The sequence below is a fragment of the Brachionichthys hirsutus genome, chromosome 15 (genome assembly GCF_040956055.1).
Source record: "Brachionichthys hirsutus isolate HB-005 chromosome 15, CSIRO-AGI_Bhir_v1, whole genome shotgun sequence".
NCBI lineage: Eukaryota > Metazoa > Chordata > Actinopteri > Lophiiformes > Brachionichthyidae > Brachionichthys > Brachionichthys hirsutus.
In genome coordinates, this window is record NC_090911.1 from 6,219,110 (window position 1) to 6,232,618 (window position 13,509).

At 45.4% G+C, this 13,509-nt stretch overlaps 3 protein-coding genes across 3 annotated transcripts; 2 read left to right on the top strand and 1 right to left on the bottom strand.

Moving 5' to 3' along the window:
- Positions 1–54: 54 nt before the first annotated feature.
- On the bottom strand, positions 55–1,369 carry cebpd (CCAAT enhancer binding protein delta). Its single transcript, XM_068748616.1, has one exon. It carries the CDS (start codon positions 1,191–1,193, stop codon positions 360–362), a length of 834 nt encoding a protein of 277 aa, XP_068604717.1. The 5' UTR covers positions 1,194–1,369; the 3' UTR covers positions 55–359.
- Positions 1,370–3,933: 2,564 nt separating this feature from the next.
- mcm4 (minichromosome maintenance complex component 4) lies at positions 3,934–9,905 on the top strand. Its single transcript, XM_068748372.1, has 16 exons — positions 3,934–3,997; positions 4,105–4,263; positions 4,853–5,016; positions 5,138–5,239; positions 5,333–5,428; positions 5,549–5,644; positions 5,766–5,904; positions 6,094–6,314; positions 6,459–6,579; positions 7,111–7,370; positions 7,588–7,953; positions 8,036–8,163; positions 8,477–8,684; positions 8,800–9,028; positions 9,181–9,314; positions 9,546–9,905. The coding sequence occupies exons 1-16, from the start codon at positions 3,934–3,936 to the stop codon at positions 9,639–9,641; spliced, it is 2,583 nt and encodes an 860-aa protein (XP_068604473.1). The 3' UTR covers positions 9,642–9,905.
- Positions 9,906–10,422: 517 nt separating this feature from the next.
- On the top strand, positions 10,423–12,583 carry ube2v2 (ubiquitin-conjugating enzyme E2 variant 2). The gene is made up of 4 exons (XM_068748373.1): positions 10,423–10,446; positions 11,253–11,401; positions 11,495–11,620; positions 11,734–12,583. Exons 1-4 carry the CDS (start codon positions 10,431–10,433, stop codon positions 11,878–11,880), a joined length of 438 nt encoding a protein of 145 aa, XP_068604474.1. The 5' UTR covers positions 10,423–10,430; the 3' UTR covers positions 11,881–12,583.
- The last annotated feature ends 926 nt before the right edge of the window (positions 12,584–13,509 follow it).

Below are 13,509 nucleotides of genomic sequence, written 5' to 3' on the forward strand. Positions count from 1 at the left end.
CCCTCTCAGCAACCCCACCACCATAATAAAAGGAGAACTCACAGGCTACAACAGTTTTTTTTTTTCACATTTTCAGCAATTTTATTAGATTCCATAAACAAATGTTCTCAAAGTTTCATATAAACTATAGAAAAGTTCAGCTCTGGCTCTTGTACAAAGTTCGGAATTGATATAACATGTACCATGTTAAGTATAACATCGTGTAAATGCAGTGGTAAAATAATTTAATAGAGGAATAAACCCCACAGATATGGCAGCAATCATAATTCCCCAGCGCCATTATGGGAAGCTTTAAATGCATCTGTTACAGATGGTAAACCGGATTGTCTGAGGTATCGTCTCCCTAGTTCAGGGTTTCGTCACCGGCTCTCTGAGCCCGCAAAGGGGGCGCTGGGCATCTGCTTGAAGAACTCTCTGAGCCCTGCGAGCTCTCTGCTGAGCTGCTCGATGGTTTTATGCAGCCGCTCGTTCTCGGATCCCAGTTCCAGCAGCTTCTGCTGCATCTCCACGTTGCGGATCTTGGCTTTGTCCCTGCTTTTCCTCACCGCAATGTTATTCCTCTCGCGCCGCTGCCGGTACTCCAAGCTGAACCTGTCCACGCTCTTCTTCCCCTTCTCCCTGCCGATCTTCCGCGGGGAGGATCTCACCGACACCGCGCTGGAGACGGGCTCCGGCGTGGTCGGGGGGGTCGGCTGCCCCGTCGTGAGGCTGACGGAGGTCTGCGCGCACGTCTCGATCTGCGAAGGCAGGGACGAGGACACGTCGCTGTCGCTCCAGTCGGACTCCTGCTTGATGGGCGCGTTGAACGGCGCCTTGCTCGGCGCGCCGCCGCCGCCGCCGCCGCCCCCCCTCCTCTCCAACGCGTACGGGAACGGCAGCTGCTGGGCGTGCGCGCCGTAGAAGTCCACCTTCTCTTGTTTCACAGTGTTGAACAGGTCGAGGAAGAGCTCGTCGTTGCACAGCTCCAGGTTGGGCACGGCCGTCATGGACTCGATGTAGTGGCTGAAGTCGATGGCGCCCTCGTCGTCGTAGATGGCGGGGGCGGTGCTCAGCTCCACCATGGTGGCGTCGTCGCCCGGCTTGCAGAGCCCCTGCTGCGCCGCGCACAGCTTGACGCCCTCGTAGAAGTTAGCAGGCTCCATCGCCCAACTCATGGTGCATTGTGGGGGGTCCGGGCTGTAGGGGTCGCACATGAACTCGGGGGGGGGGCTTCCGCTCACGTGTTTGTGTTGGATGAAGAGTTACTTGTTAAAAAAGAAAACACAAGAAAGTTCGCTTCTCCTCGTCTTTTGCAAGTTCCTCCGTTAGAATGTTATTTGTCTTTTTTTTTTCTCGCCCTGCGCGTTGACTTTCAGGTTGCTGTTACTAGTTAAAAAAAAAAAAGTCAATCTGACACATCTGTACGTTCGCGGAGTGTTTTGTAGCGTTTTGCTCGCTGACGTCACACGCAACGCCCTCTCACAAGCCAGTCGAGGCAAAAACGGAGGTCACGTGGTGTCCGTCAATTTCCCCATTTGAGGAGAGAGGGGCGGTGCTGCTCATGCCGCCCACTTTTTTTTTTTTACTACGATTGTATGAATGATTCAGTTGTTTACATAGTCCAGAGTGGTTGTTCGGGATTAGGAATAATTTTATCGGCTGTCACCAGCCCTATGAAAACCTCGCTCGAAACGTGGTGCGAAGATATTTACGGATTAAAGAGTAGCACGATTACAGCCAATAAATAATCCATTACAGATGAAGGCAGTCAGAAGCAGCACGGAGAGGGTTCTTTAGGAGGTAGTTGTAAAAAATAAAAGTAGCACCTACTAAACTTTTCATTTTACTGGGCTGAAAGCTCCACTATGAATCCACTCTGTGCGTCAAAAACATCTCAAATGATTTTTATGTAGTTTATTACACTTGGCAGTGGATCCGTTTACATCAGGAACAGGAAAATAATTCGTTTTTTTATTATTATCATTATTATTATTGGAATCTGGATTGGCAGTGCAATGTGTCGAAATAGTTTAAAAATTACTAAATGGCCTAACTCAGATTGACACCAGGTCAGACTGCTGGCAAATACTAGGTATTCTTTTAGATTATATATTTATATCTATATAGTATAAAATTGTGACTCTATGTGTCATAGTATAACTTTCTGTCTACCGGCATGCATTAGCATGTAAGCAGTACTTGTAGCTGGTCAAAGGGAAGCTCGTTCTAACTATTACTCTAAAAATCACAACATATTCATGTCATTTTACATTTTGTTTGTAAAATCTTTATGAAAAGTAACACGTAACTATAGTAACAAGATAATTGTAGGGAATAATAGGGAAGTATATAATTATTAAAAGTAGTAAAAGATTGCACTACTCCAAGGTGTGCTTCTAGCCTTCAGGTTTTTTGTAAACTTCTCCTGAAGATTTGGTTATTTTCGTTGCTGTGTTCTATTTATTTCTTATTTACTTTACTGAGGGTCCTTATATTAAAAGATTTAGGCTTTGGTTTAATTTTGTCGTTTGCCACAAGGCCTATAAACGGCTGTCCCAAAAATGGCTCAGTGAACAAAATACTGTGTGGTAAAAGTGTTTCTGTGGAGAGGAGCCTACTAAAAGAAAAGGCAACATACTGCTCAGTAATTTACAAGATGTCATTAGGGGTCTGCAAAAAGCTGTGACCTCCAGATCTAAAGACAATCCATCCTAATTTGCAACTCTTGCAAGCACATTAAAGAGTCTGACAAGTGCTAGTTGGCCTACATACAGTCTTCTTATCCGGGATCACTTAGTTTAGAACTATCTTCATTTACACTGGAATCACATTAACATGATTTCACCACCCCACCCACCAATAAAGTATGCAATGCGGTACTTCCCCTCTAACGGTGTTCGAATATGGGCATTGCGCCACGTTGTGGTCAACGAGCTTAGATGCAGGATCGAGTCACTCATTTTATTAAATAAAATTATATTTGTGTCTCTAGAAATGAAGGTCCGATTAATCACGATAATAATAGATACATATCCTTAAAATGTTCGCATTTCTTCATGATTCGGATGTTTTAGTTTAACAATAAAGGACCAAGGCGGGGACAGACGCTCCTGTCATGTTTGGACGAAACCAAATCAGGCTCAGGGTATTAATGGAGATAAAGGCGCAGGGGCGGATCACGCATCGTAACTTCGTTTTAATGTAGATGTTTGTTTTTGTTATTTGTACTGTTAAGTCTAAATTTTACCAATTTGGACATTTATAACAGAAATTCAAAGTCATCCCGAGCATAACTCAACATAAAACCTCCCTACCAGATGGTAGACTCGACCGGAAATAGACGAAACATCCTGGCCCGCTATTGGTCCAAAGTTCCCCGCGAATATGACGTCACCCATGCTTTCGCGCCATATGTGCAGCAGTCGTCGCATACACAGAAGAGGTAAGAATGCGCTCTATCTGCTCAAGTTATTACTATTTGTTGTAATTGATCGGGCACGTTAAATTATAAAACGGTGTGTATTTAACGTAAGTTTTTATTTAGCTCGCTGGTTTCATCGTTTTGTCTCCACCGCCACATGTCATGTGGGTGGAGTTACTGTCCACCCAGCCGAAGCCAGTTATTGTTTAAGAGCAGAGGTTTTTACCAAATATAACAGCACCTGATACACATAACTCAGCTATGATGGTACATATAAACTAGCAGTAGCGTGGTATATCTGCAGATTAATTCTTAAAACTACTTCAGTCTCCTGGGGTGTGGGGGATAGTAGTGAAGCGTGTCAATCTCTTTCAAATTCCAGACCTTTCATTTGGAAGGTCAGTTAGCAAGTTAATAAAAATCAATCTGCAGGACGGTGTGGTAAAAGTCACTTAGTTCCTTCTGCAGAAGCAAAAAAAACAAAACAAAAAGGTAACTCGCTTAATTTCATTTTGTCCAGTGATCGCCCAACAATGTCTTCCCCAACATCCACTCCGAGTGGCCGTAAACGAGACAGGAGCGCCAACCCGGGAACCCGTAAGTTTATTTTCTCAACAGTTCCGTAGATTATTAAATTACAGGACGTTCATGATGTATGTGACCTTCCACACTGTTGGCTGTTTTTTTGTGTTGTGAATCCTCAGCCAGCAGCGAGGGCCCTACGTCACCTCCATCTCAGCGGCGCAGAGGCCAGGACTCCTCCACTGCGGACCTGATGCCGATGCCCACCTCCCCTCCCACCGACATGCAAAGTCCAGCAGCACCTCAGGACACATCTCTGTTCTCCAGCCCACGGCCCTCAGGTAGTCACCGCTCAATATGCCGAGTTGAAGTTTAACATTTATGTTTACCTCCGCCAAATAAAATACAGGAATACAACGGCTAGGGCGATCAGGGATACGGGTAGGAGAGTACTGGGCGTGTCTTCTGGAAGGAGACCTGGGGGGTGGAACCAGGAAGTGCAGATTTGTATACAGGAAAAGAGGTTAGCTAAGAAGAAGTGGGACATCGAGAGGACAGAAGAGAGGAAATAAGAGTACAAGGAGATGAGGGGTGGCAAAGGCCAAACAGAGGGCGTATGATGACCAAGAACAATTTAGAACCTTTTGATGATGATCCAGATCACCATGTGGACGGTGTAAATCCAATTACGATGGGAACGAGCCGCTTGACGGAGGTCTGCGTGCTCTGAGTGCTTTTCTGTCTTTTTTTTAATGAAAATGTTAATTTTCTTGAATAAACATAATTAGTTGATTTGTTTGTTGTACTACGCACCGGACGGAGCAGCGCTCCTAATCTCTTTGTATAGCCACTATGCAAAGACAGTAAAGGCTTTCTATTCTATTCTATTCTAGTGTTTTATAAATTGATTCTTTTTCTCTTGCTTGACAGTCTTACCCAATGAAGTGGACATGAGCTCCCCTTTGATGTATGGGACGCCGAGTTCCAGAGTTGAAGGGACCCCACGCAGTGGTGTGCGGGGGACCCCAGCCAGACAGCGCCCTGACCTGGGCTCAGTCAGGAAGGCACCGCAAGTTGATCTTCAGTCTGAGCTGGTCAGTCAGGAATAGTCAGAGTTATTCAGATTGTGTCTGCCATTTATTCTCATTTACAATAGGCAGAAAATAATTTATGTGATATTAAATCCGAGTTTTGCCTTTTCACATGCTTTTCCAGCCCGCTGCTGACGGTGTGGGCGCCAGCGAGCCAAACGCCGGCCAGAGACTTGTCATCTGGGGGACTGACGTCAACGTTGGGACCTGCAAGGAGAAGTTTCAGGTCTGAAATCCTATATTTCATCTATATTGTGATATAATGTCCTTGTAGTACAGAGACACTCATTTTTATGGGATGGTTTCGCTTTCTTCTCAGAGGTTCCTGCAGAGGTTCACTGACCCAAACTCGAATGAAGATGAGAACGCAGGTCTGGACCTGAATGAGCCTTTGTACATGCAGAAGCTGGAGGAGGTGATGTGGCGTTTATTTTAATAGTCTCTTTCTGTTAAATGATGCTTCTTGGGACACTCAGGTTTAGACAAAATGTTTTACCTCTCTGGGATTGATCTTGTTTTTTCTTTTGTCTGACAGATCAGTGTCGTTGGTGATCCGGTGCTGAATGTGAATTGCCTGCATGTGCAATCCTTCGATGCAGAAATGTACCGGCAGCTCGTCTGCTACCCGCAGGTAAAGTCATTTTCATCTAGTCAAACTGGCATGCATTTCCAGTTCCAAATAAAGAATTTCTCTCTTGTGGCTGTTTTGGCACACATTGATGCTCGGAAGTGCGTAATTTGCTCCCCTTCAGGAAGTCATCCCAACCTTTGACATGGCAGTGAATGAGCTCTTCTTTGAGCGCTTTCCTGACTCCATCCTTGAGCACCAGATCCAAGTCCGCCCCTACAACGCCCTAAAAACCAGAAGCATGAGGAGCCTGAACCCAGATGGTGAGTGGATTTGTGAATCCGTCACACGAGATGCTTTCAACGTGGCATCACACTTATTAGAACAGTCGTGTGAGATATCCCATCTCGTATAGAGTGTGGGATATTTTTTTTTGTGAATAATGCTTTGATGTGACGTGAGGCGCTCGTGTTCTGATGATTTTCCGTGTACTTTATGCGTTGCCTTCGCAGACATCGATCAGCTGATCACCATCAGCGGCATGGTGATCCGCACCTCGCAGCTCATCCCAGAGATGCAGGAGGCCTTCTTCCAGTGCCAGGTGTGCGCCTACACAACGCGTGTGGAGGTAGATCGCGGGCGCATTGCTGAGCCGGCTGCGTGCCGCCACTGCAACACCGCCCACAGCCTGGCGCTGATTCACAACCGCTCGGGTTTTTCAGACAAGCAGATGGTGAGACTCGAGCCCGGGCCTTGGGGGGGGGGGGGGGGCTTGGCTTGGGGCAGATTGGTTACAGTCAATCTCCGAATATGTTTAGTGGAATTGGTGGCGGGGGGGGGCGGAGTGTGACATCTGTTTGTTGATCCGGTGTAACAGGTCAAAATTCAAGAGTCTCCAGACGATATGCCGGCTGGTCAGACGCCGCACACGACCTTCGTCTATGCCCATAATGACCTGGTAGACAAGGTGCAGCCGGGAGACCGCATCAACATCACAGGTAAGAGCATTCAGGCTCGAGTGGAGGCAACCGAGCGGTCTCTGAATCCAAAAGTGAAAGACGTGCCAAGAAAAGTGTTCATGTTTTAGATTTTTAAACAACCAATTCTCAGAATTACAAGTAGTTGCATATTCATCTTTCCTCAATAGATTATTTTTTTCATTATTTCAGCTTCATTTTTTTAAATAGTCTGGATTTAATCTCAAAATGGCTTCTTTGTTATTGTTGTTACTGCTTTTCATTAATGCTTGATCAGAAAAGATTTTGAACACGTAAAGGAAAGATTTAGATGGAAAAATAAAAGCACAAAATAAAATGAAGCGCATATAGTGAACAATGAACTCGATATATAAATAAAACAATTTACAAGCCGAAAAGAAATGTAAACTCACGCAATCACACCCCGTCTTCCCTCTTAAAGGGCTAATATTCATAAATGCACTTCCTTCATCGCATGATTCCTGACACGCACGCACACACGCATGCACACACACACACACACTCTAACAGCTTTTCCACTTGTCCCTGCAGGCATCTACAGAGCCGTCCCCATGCGCGTGAGCCCCATTCAGAGCAACGTGAAGTCCGTGTACAAAACTCACATCGATGCCATCCACTTCCGCAAAACGGACGAGAAGCGCCTGCACGGCTTGGACGATGAGGCGGAACAGAAGCTGTTCACCGAAGACCGGGTCCAGACGCTGAAGGAGCTGGCAGCCAAGCCAGACGTCTACGATCGCCTCTCCTCTGCCCTCGCGCCGAGCATCTACGAGCACGAAGACATCAAGAAGGTGCGTCGGGACGGAGAATATATATATGAAGGAGTCATTCATGCCATCAGCGCCCTGGAGGTTCTCCGCTTTGATGCGCCGAATGATACAGAATAACCTTCAAGTATGATTCTCTGCACAAAGTTCCGAGTGATTTCAGATCATGGGATTTGAATGCCGCCCGACTAGATGGAATAGTTCTGATCGTTTGACAGCAGGGCTCGTCTCTTGGTTCCAGGGCATTCTGCTGCAGCTGTTTGGCGGCGCCCGTAAGGACTTCAGTCAGACCGGCCGGGGAAGCTTCCGCGCCGAAGTCAACATTTTGCTCTGCGGCGACCCCGGCACCAGCAAGTCCCAGCTGCTGCAGTACGTCTACAACCTGGTGCCCCGGGGCCAGTACACATCGGGGAAGGGCTCCAGCGCTGTGGGTCTCACCGCCTACGTGATGAAGGATCCGGAAACCAGGCAGCTGGTCCTGCAGACCGGAGCGTTGGTGCTTAGCGACAACGGCATCTGCTGCATCGACGAGTTCGACAAAATGAGCGACAGCACGCGCTCCGTGCTGCACGAGGTCATGGAGCAGCAGACTCTGTCCATTGCTAAAGTGAGTCTGACACATTTCCGACACGCACGGGTCAGAGAGCAACGCTCACGTCTTCCTCCGGTCCTCACTGCTTTCTTTGCAGGCTGGAATAATTTGCCAGTTGAATGCCCGTACGGCCGTGTTGGCCGCGGCTAACCCTGTCGAATCTCAGTGGAACTCCAAAAAGACCACCATCGAGAACATCCAGTTGCCTCACACGCTCCTGTCCAGGTGAACACCCTCCGTCGGCCACACCGAAACACCTGATGATAAATGAAATTCCTGCTCTTGATCGGTTGAAATCTTCATGCAAATTGAGAGCGTTCTTTCGCGATGAAATGGATCTGGCGATCGGCGCTTCGGGGCAGTGTGAGTTAAAAGCAAAGGGCTCCTCAGACGGTCGCTGTTGCTATGTTTTTAAATGTCTCCATGAGGGACGGCGTCATGCAATCAGACGGATTTAATCCAGCATCGACACTAATCCCCAATTACTTGTCTTGTATCGTCTTCATGGTCTGTGCTCTCACTTTTCGCGCTTCGTCAGATTTGACCTCATCTTCCTGATGCTGGATCCCCAAGACGAGGCTTACGACCGCCGGCTGGCCCACCACCTGGTGGCGTTGTACTACCAGAGCGAGGAGCAGATGGAGGAAGAGTTCCTCGACATGGCTGTGCTGAGGGACTACATCGCTTATGCGCGGACGTACATTAGCCCGAGGCTGAGCGAAGAAGCCAGCCAGGCCCTCATTGAGGTTTGCTTCTCAAGAACCTGTGTTCAGCGCATGCGTGTAACTTTTGCATCGTCGTTACTCGTCAAACTAAATTAGTTACGGTCCACGTTTGACTTTGTTCTCGTTTTGCCTTCAGGCTTATGTGGATATGAGGAAGATAGGCAGTGGTCGGGGAATGGTATCCGCCTACCCCAGACAGCTGGAGTCCCTGATCCGCCTGGCGGAGGCCCACGCCAAGGTGCGCTTCTCTGAGAAGGTGGAGACCATTGACGTAGAGGAGGCCAAGCGGCTGCACAGAGAGGCCCTCAAGCAGTCGGCCACCGATCCCAGAACGGGCCTCGTCGACATCTCTATCCTCACAACGGGTACCGTCGCAATATGGCGTCGCTGAAAGCGGAACATTAGGATTTTTACCATTAGCTTGAGCACAAACGAGCCAAACCGCCGATGCGTATTTAAAACAATCATTAGCTTGCAGACTGGCGGTGTTTGATTGGCAACCGTTTGTGATTCCCAGGTATGAGTGCCACGGCGCGGAAGCGCAGGGAGGAGCTCGCCCAAGCGCTGAAGAAGCTGATCCAGGCGAAGGGAAGGACGCCGGCAATGAAATACCAGCAGCTGCTCGACGACCTCAGAGGACAGTCTGAAGCGGTGAGTGTTTGATTTCAACTCTCGGAGCGCTTTTAGAAATCGAAATGTGACGGACAGGACTAAAAATACATTTGAATAAATAATTATTTGTAGGTATTTAAAAACAATATTATGATTACAATGCAATTTGTATTTGCTACAGTTTGACCAAATGTATTTTTATTTTATTTTTATTATATTATTTTTACGATACACACAGTTTGAGTCTGCGTCTCTTTCTTCTCTTTTCAGGCCGTCACTAAGGACTTGTTCGATGAGGCGCTCCGATCCCTGGCTGACGAGGATTACCTGACAGTCACCGGGAAGATTGTTCGCCTCCTCGCCTGAGACGTGACCTGCAATCATGCGTAGTCTGTGGGTTCTCATCCCATCCTGCCTTGTCCTCTTGTATAATACTTTGTAAAATTGAAGCAGTGTGTGTGTGTTGTGGTTAGTCAACCTGAATGTCCTCATTCTGCACTTTCTGTTCTACATTAAGGTAAGAACAAAGGAGAGGACAGCCAAAATAAAATCAATAGAGCTTATATTTAAAGTGATATGATTTCATTTGTTGTTTCCAGCGATGCTCTTGATTTAACTGTACATTGTAATTGCTGAGACTGAAGTGAGTGACTTGTTTCCAGTGTTGTCCTTGTGGTTTGCATTTATTGAGAGGAGAAAATAAAATGCTGCTCACTGAAAATGTTCAGAAAGGATCTTTTTGTTTTTGTTTTATTGCAATAGTTTAAATTATATCCCAGATGATACCCAGTATAATATATATCGAAGCTAAATTTATACTGTGAGATGTTCAAACCCTTGATTTAATCGTCATGACTGTGCTACTTTATAATAGAAACATTAAAGATAAATGGCAGTAATTCGGCTGCTCTGTATGTTTGTGATTTCTGTGCTACAGAAACTATTTGATGTAATTTTCCAAACCTTTTAAAACCTGGCCCAAATTCACTTTTTGAATCTATTTCTCTTAAATCCCCTAATTAAAAAATATAGTAACGATATCGCGTTTTCTCAGGATGTGCATTTTAAGTGAATGAGGGGCGGGGCCGGCTGCGGTGCGGCCTCCTGCCGGCGTGACGTCACAGCTCTGCGTGCTTCTGGACTCGGCAGGAGAAGATGGCGAACACCACAGGTTTGTGTGCCTTTTAAATTAGCATCTACAGTGACGCGAAGTGTCGTCGAAGCCTGCGGTCGCTGCGGCTTCTCCTTTAAACATATGCGAAACGAATCCGAATATAAACGAATACATGTGTTTTATGTTCCCTATCGAAAAAAGCAGCTGTTTAACGGGAGCCAGCTATCCCGTGAAGCTACCGTGTTTGCCTAGCTTACGTGAGCGAGTGGCTAAACCCTGTTGGTTAGCTGAGATAGCTCAAGGGGTCGGGAATAAGCGTCAGCATTAGTAAGAATTAACTTTACATGTTACACGGGAGGTCATACAGTTGCTACAATGTGATGGGAAACTGCGCAAATGTGTATAAACTGCTGTTAATATGATTGTAAACAACAGCAGGCTATGCTAGCTTGCGTAGTTGATTTAGCATCGAGCCTATTGTATCCGCGTTAGCGACTCGTTTGATTGTGAACGCATTAACTGTTTAATCAATACGTCCTTGAGTGCTTTAATATGTTTTAGCTCAACATTTATTGTCTGTATTTCTGTATTTCTTTGCTGTTTTTATAGTATGTATACTGTGTAAAGCGACTTTGAGTTTCCAGAAAAGCGCCATATAAATAAAATGTATTATTATTGTTATTATAAACATGTGGATAGTTTTATTCTTACTGCGAATTTTCTGGCACAACTTGATGTATGTGCGCTCATCTGTGTATATATATATATATATGGGGTTTTATTTATTTTTTATGTAATTAAACTGCAGTAAAATGATACAACAGACACGTTTTACCCTGAAAATCATACTCTGTTTGTTTCAGGAGTTAAAGTTCCACGCAATTTTTACTTGTTGGAAGAGCTTGAAGAGGGGCAGAAGGGGTTTGGTGATGGCACAGTCAGCTGGGGCCTCGAGGACGATGAGGACATGACTCTCACACAGTGGACGGGCATGATCATTGGACCGCCGAGAGTAAGTAGAGAATACTCGGGGGCAAAAACAAAGTCGAGCAGTGCGATCCCGGGGACTGATTGAAATGTGTTTCTGCTCTCTCTACTTTGTCAGACCAGTTTTGAGAACAGGATATACAGTCTGAAAGTGGAATGTGGCTCCAGATACCCAGATGCAGCCCCGGCTGTTAGATTTGTAACAAAAATAAACATGAATGGAATAAATAATTCCACCGGCCTTGTAAGTGTTCTCACAAATCTGATCTGCTGTGTGACATGACTCAGACATGTTGTAGCTCACTGTCACAATGACTGATTTCTTTTTGTGTGTGTGTGTGTATGTGTTCCTCACAGGTGGATCCACGTAGCATACCCATATTATCAAAATGGAAGAATACTTATACCATTAAATGTGTTCTTCAAGAGTTAAGGCATCTAATGATGGCCAAAGAAAATATCAAGCTTCCACAACCACCAGAAGGACAAAACTACTGCACTTAATCGTAATGGATTGTTTCGACCCTCTGTCTTAAACCATACTCTCTCGAAAAATTGTGTAACATCATCAAGAGGCTCACTTCGCACACCAACAATATTGTCTGCAAGAACAAGATCGGACTTTCTTATTGCATAGCTCATTCGAATAGAAAATGTCCCTGCGGTTTAAGCACTGAATAGATAGTTAAGACTACAAGACCACAGCTGTCCTGTCTGCCTTTAAAAAAACAAACATACTTTTGTGTTCGACATGTTCCAGCTTGAGTGGACTTGGAGAGGGAATTATGTCACCAGACATGAAAGAGTCCTAATAGTTATTTGAATCACTGAAGATCAACGTGTGTGTGTACGCTGTAACTTATACCTAGTCGAAGAGAAGCCAAATTTAGCAGGTTCTTTGAAATATGCAGATTTCTGGGTCTTGAACTGTGGCTGTAGTCTTAAAGTAGTGTCACAAGGTAAGGAATAAAAGTTTTTTTTTTTTTTAATAAATATAAATATATATATACATGTATGTATTTGACACAATACCAATATGTTTCTCTTCTGCAGCTCTTTAACATGTAACAGACGTTGAAGCCTGTTCGGTTCGGGGGGGAAGCCCCCCCCCCCCACTTGCATTTAACTTCTAGTGGCAGGTCTAAGAACTTGTGATTTTTCTGAAATTAAAATCATTGTCTGTGAATAAAACCATCCCAAAGTTGAACTTTATTTCATTTCCCAGCTGCACATACATTTGTCTGCTTTCCCACAAGGGGGCCTTAAGTTAAACGTCGACTTTGCAGATGTGTTGTGTTGCTCCTGTTGGGTTGTGTAACGGTAACCGGGGTACTGAAACTGCTGCTTGACACCAAACTGCAGATATTTGATATGCAAGTCGTGCATCATTAGAAAAACAATCAAAAAGCTATTTACTTCTCGTTTACGGGAATATTTAGAGTGTTTCTCTTTCTTAATCACTGATTGCCGATCCAGACCTTTTTTTGTTGTACAATTATTCTGCTTTCAGTTTGTACACATTGCGGAGTGGCAGAGAAAAGACGAGGGTCTGGCTCCCACTGAGATTTACTTTTTAAATCTAAGTTTTATTCATGACGCTGAATTAGCCAAATGTCCATTTAAATAGAATCAACGGCTGATGATGTCATTTCCAATGAGTTTGTTGTTTGAAACTAATTCCATGGCTTTTAATGACTCCACCAAAGAGGTCACATTTTCACCAGTGTGTGGTTGTTGTTTTTGTGTGCAGAGCTCCATTTTTCTACAGTGAAAAACATTCCCCTCAGCCCTTGGCAGGAGATTCATCTTATTTCAGAAATAATCAACCCCCCCCCCTAAAAAACAAACAACAACTTAATGATGGATGCTGATTTTTGCCATCTGCCAAGCTCCTCTTTGTAGACTTTTACAACCCTTGATAAATCTGCCCTCAGAAGCATTCAAGGCTTCCAGGCTTGATCTGTGTGACATGTAAAAGTGATGAACCACACTGGACCTCCGTGACCTCTTGGCTCTCTCTCTCTCTCTCTCCCTTGTAGCTGTAAAGCCCGAGTCCAGGCAGCTTGTCTGGTCTGGGAGCTTTTTGACGAGCATGTCTGTCGGCCACGTTGACCCCTAAACGCAACGGTGTGG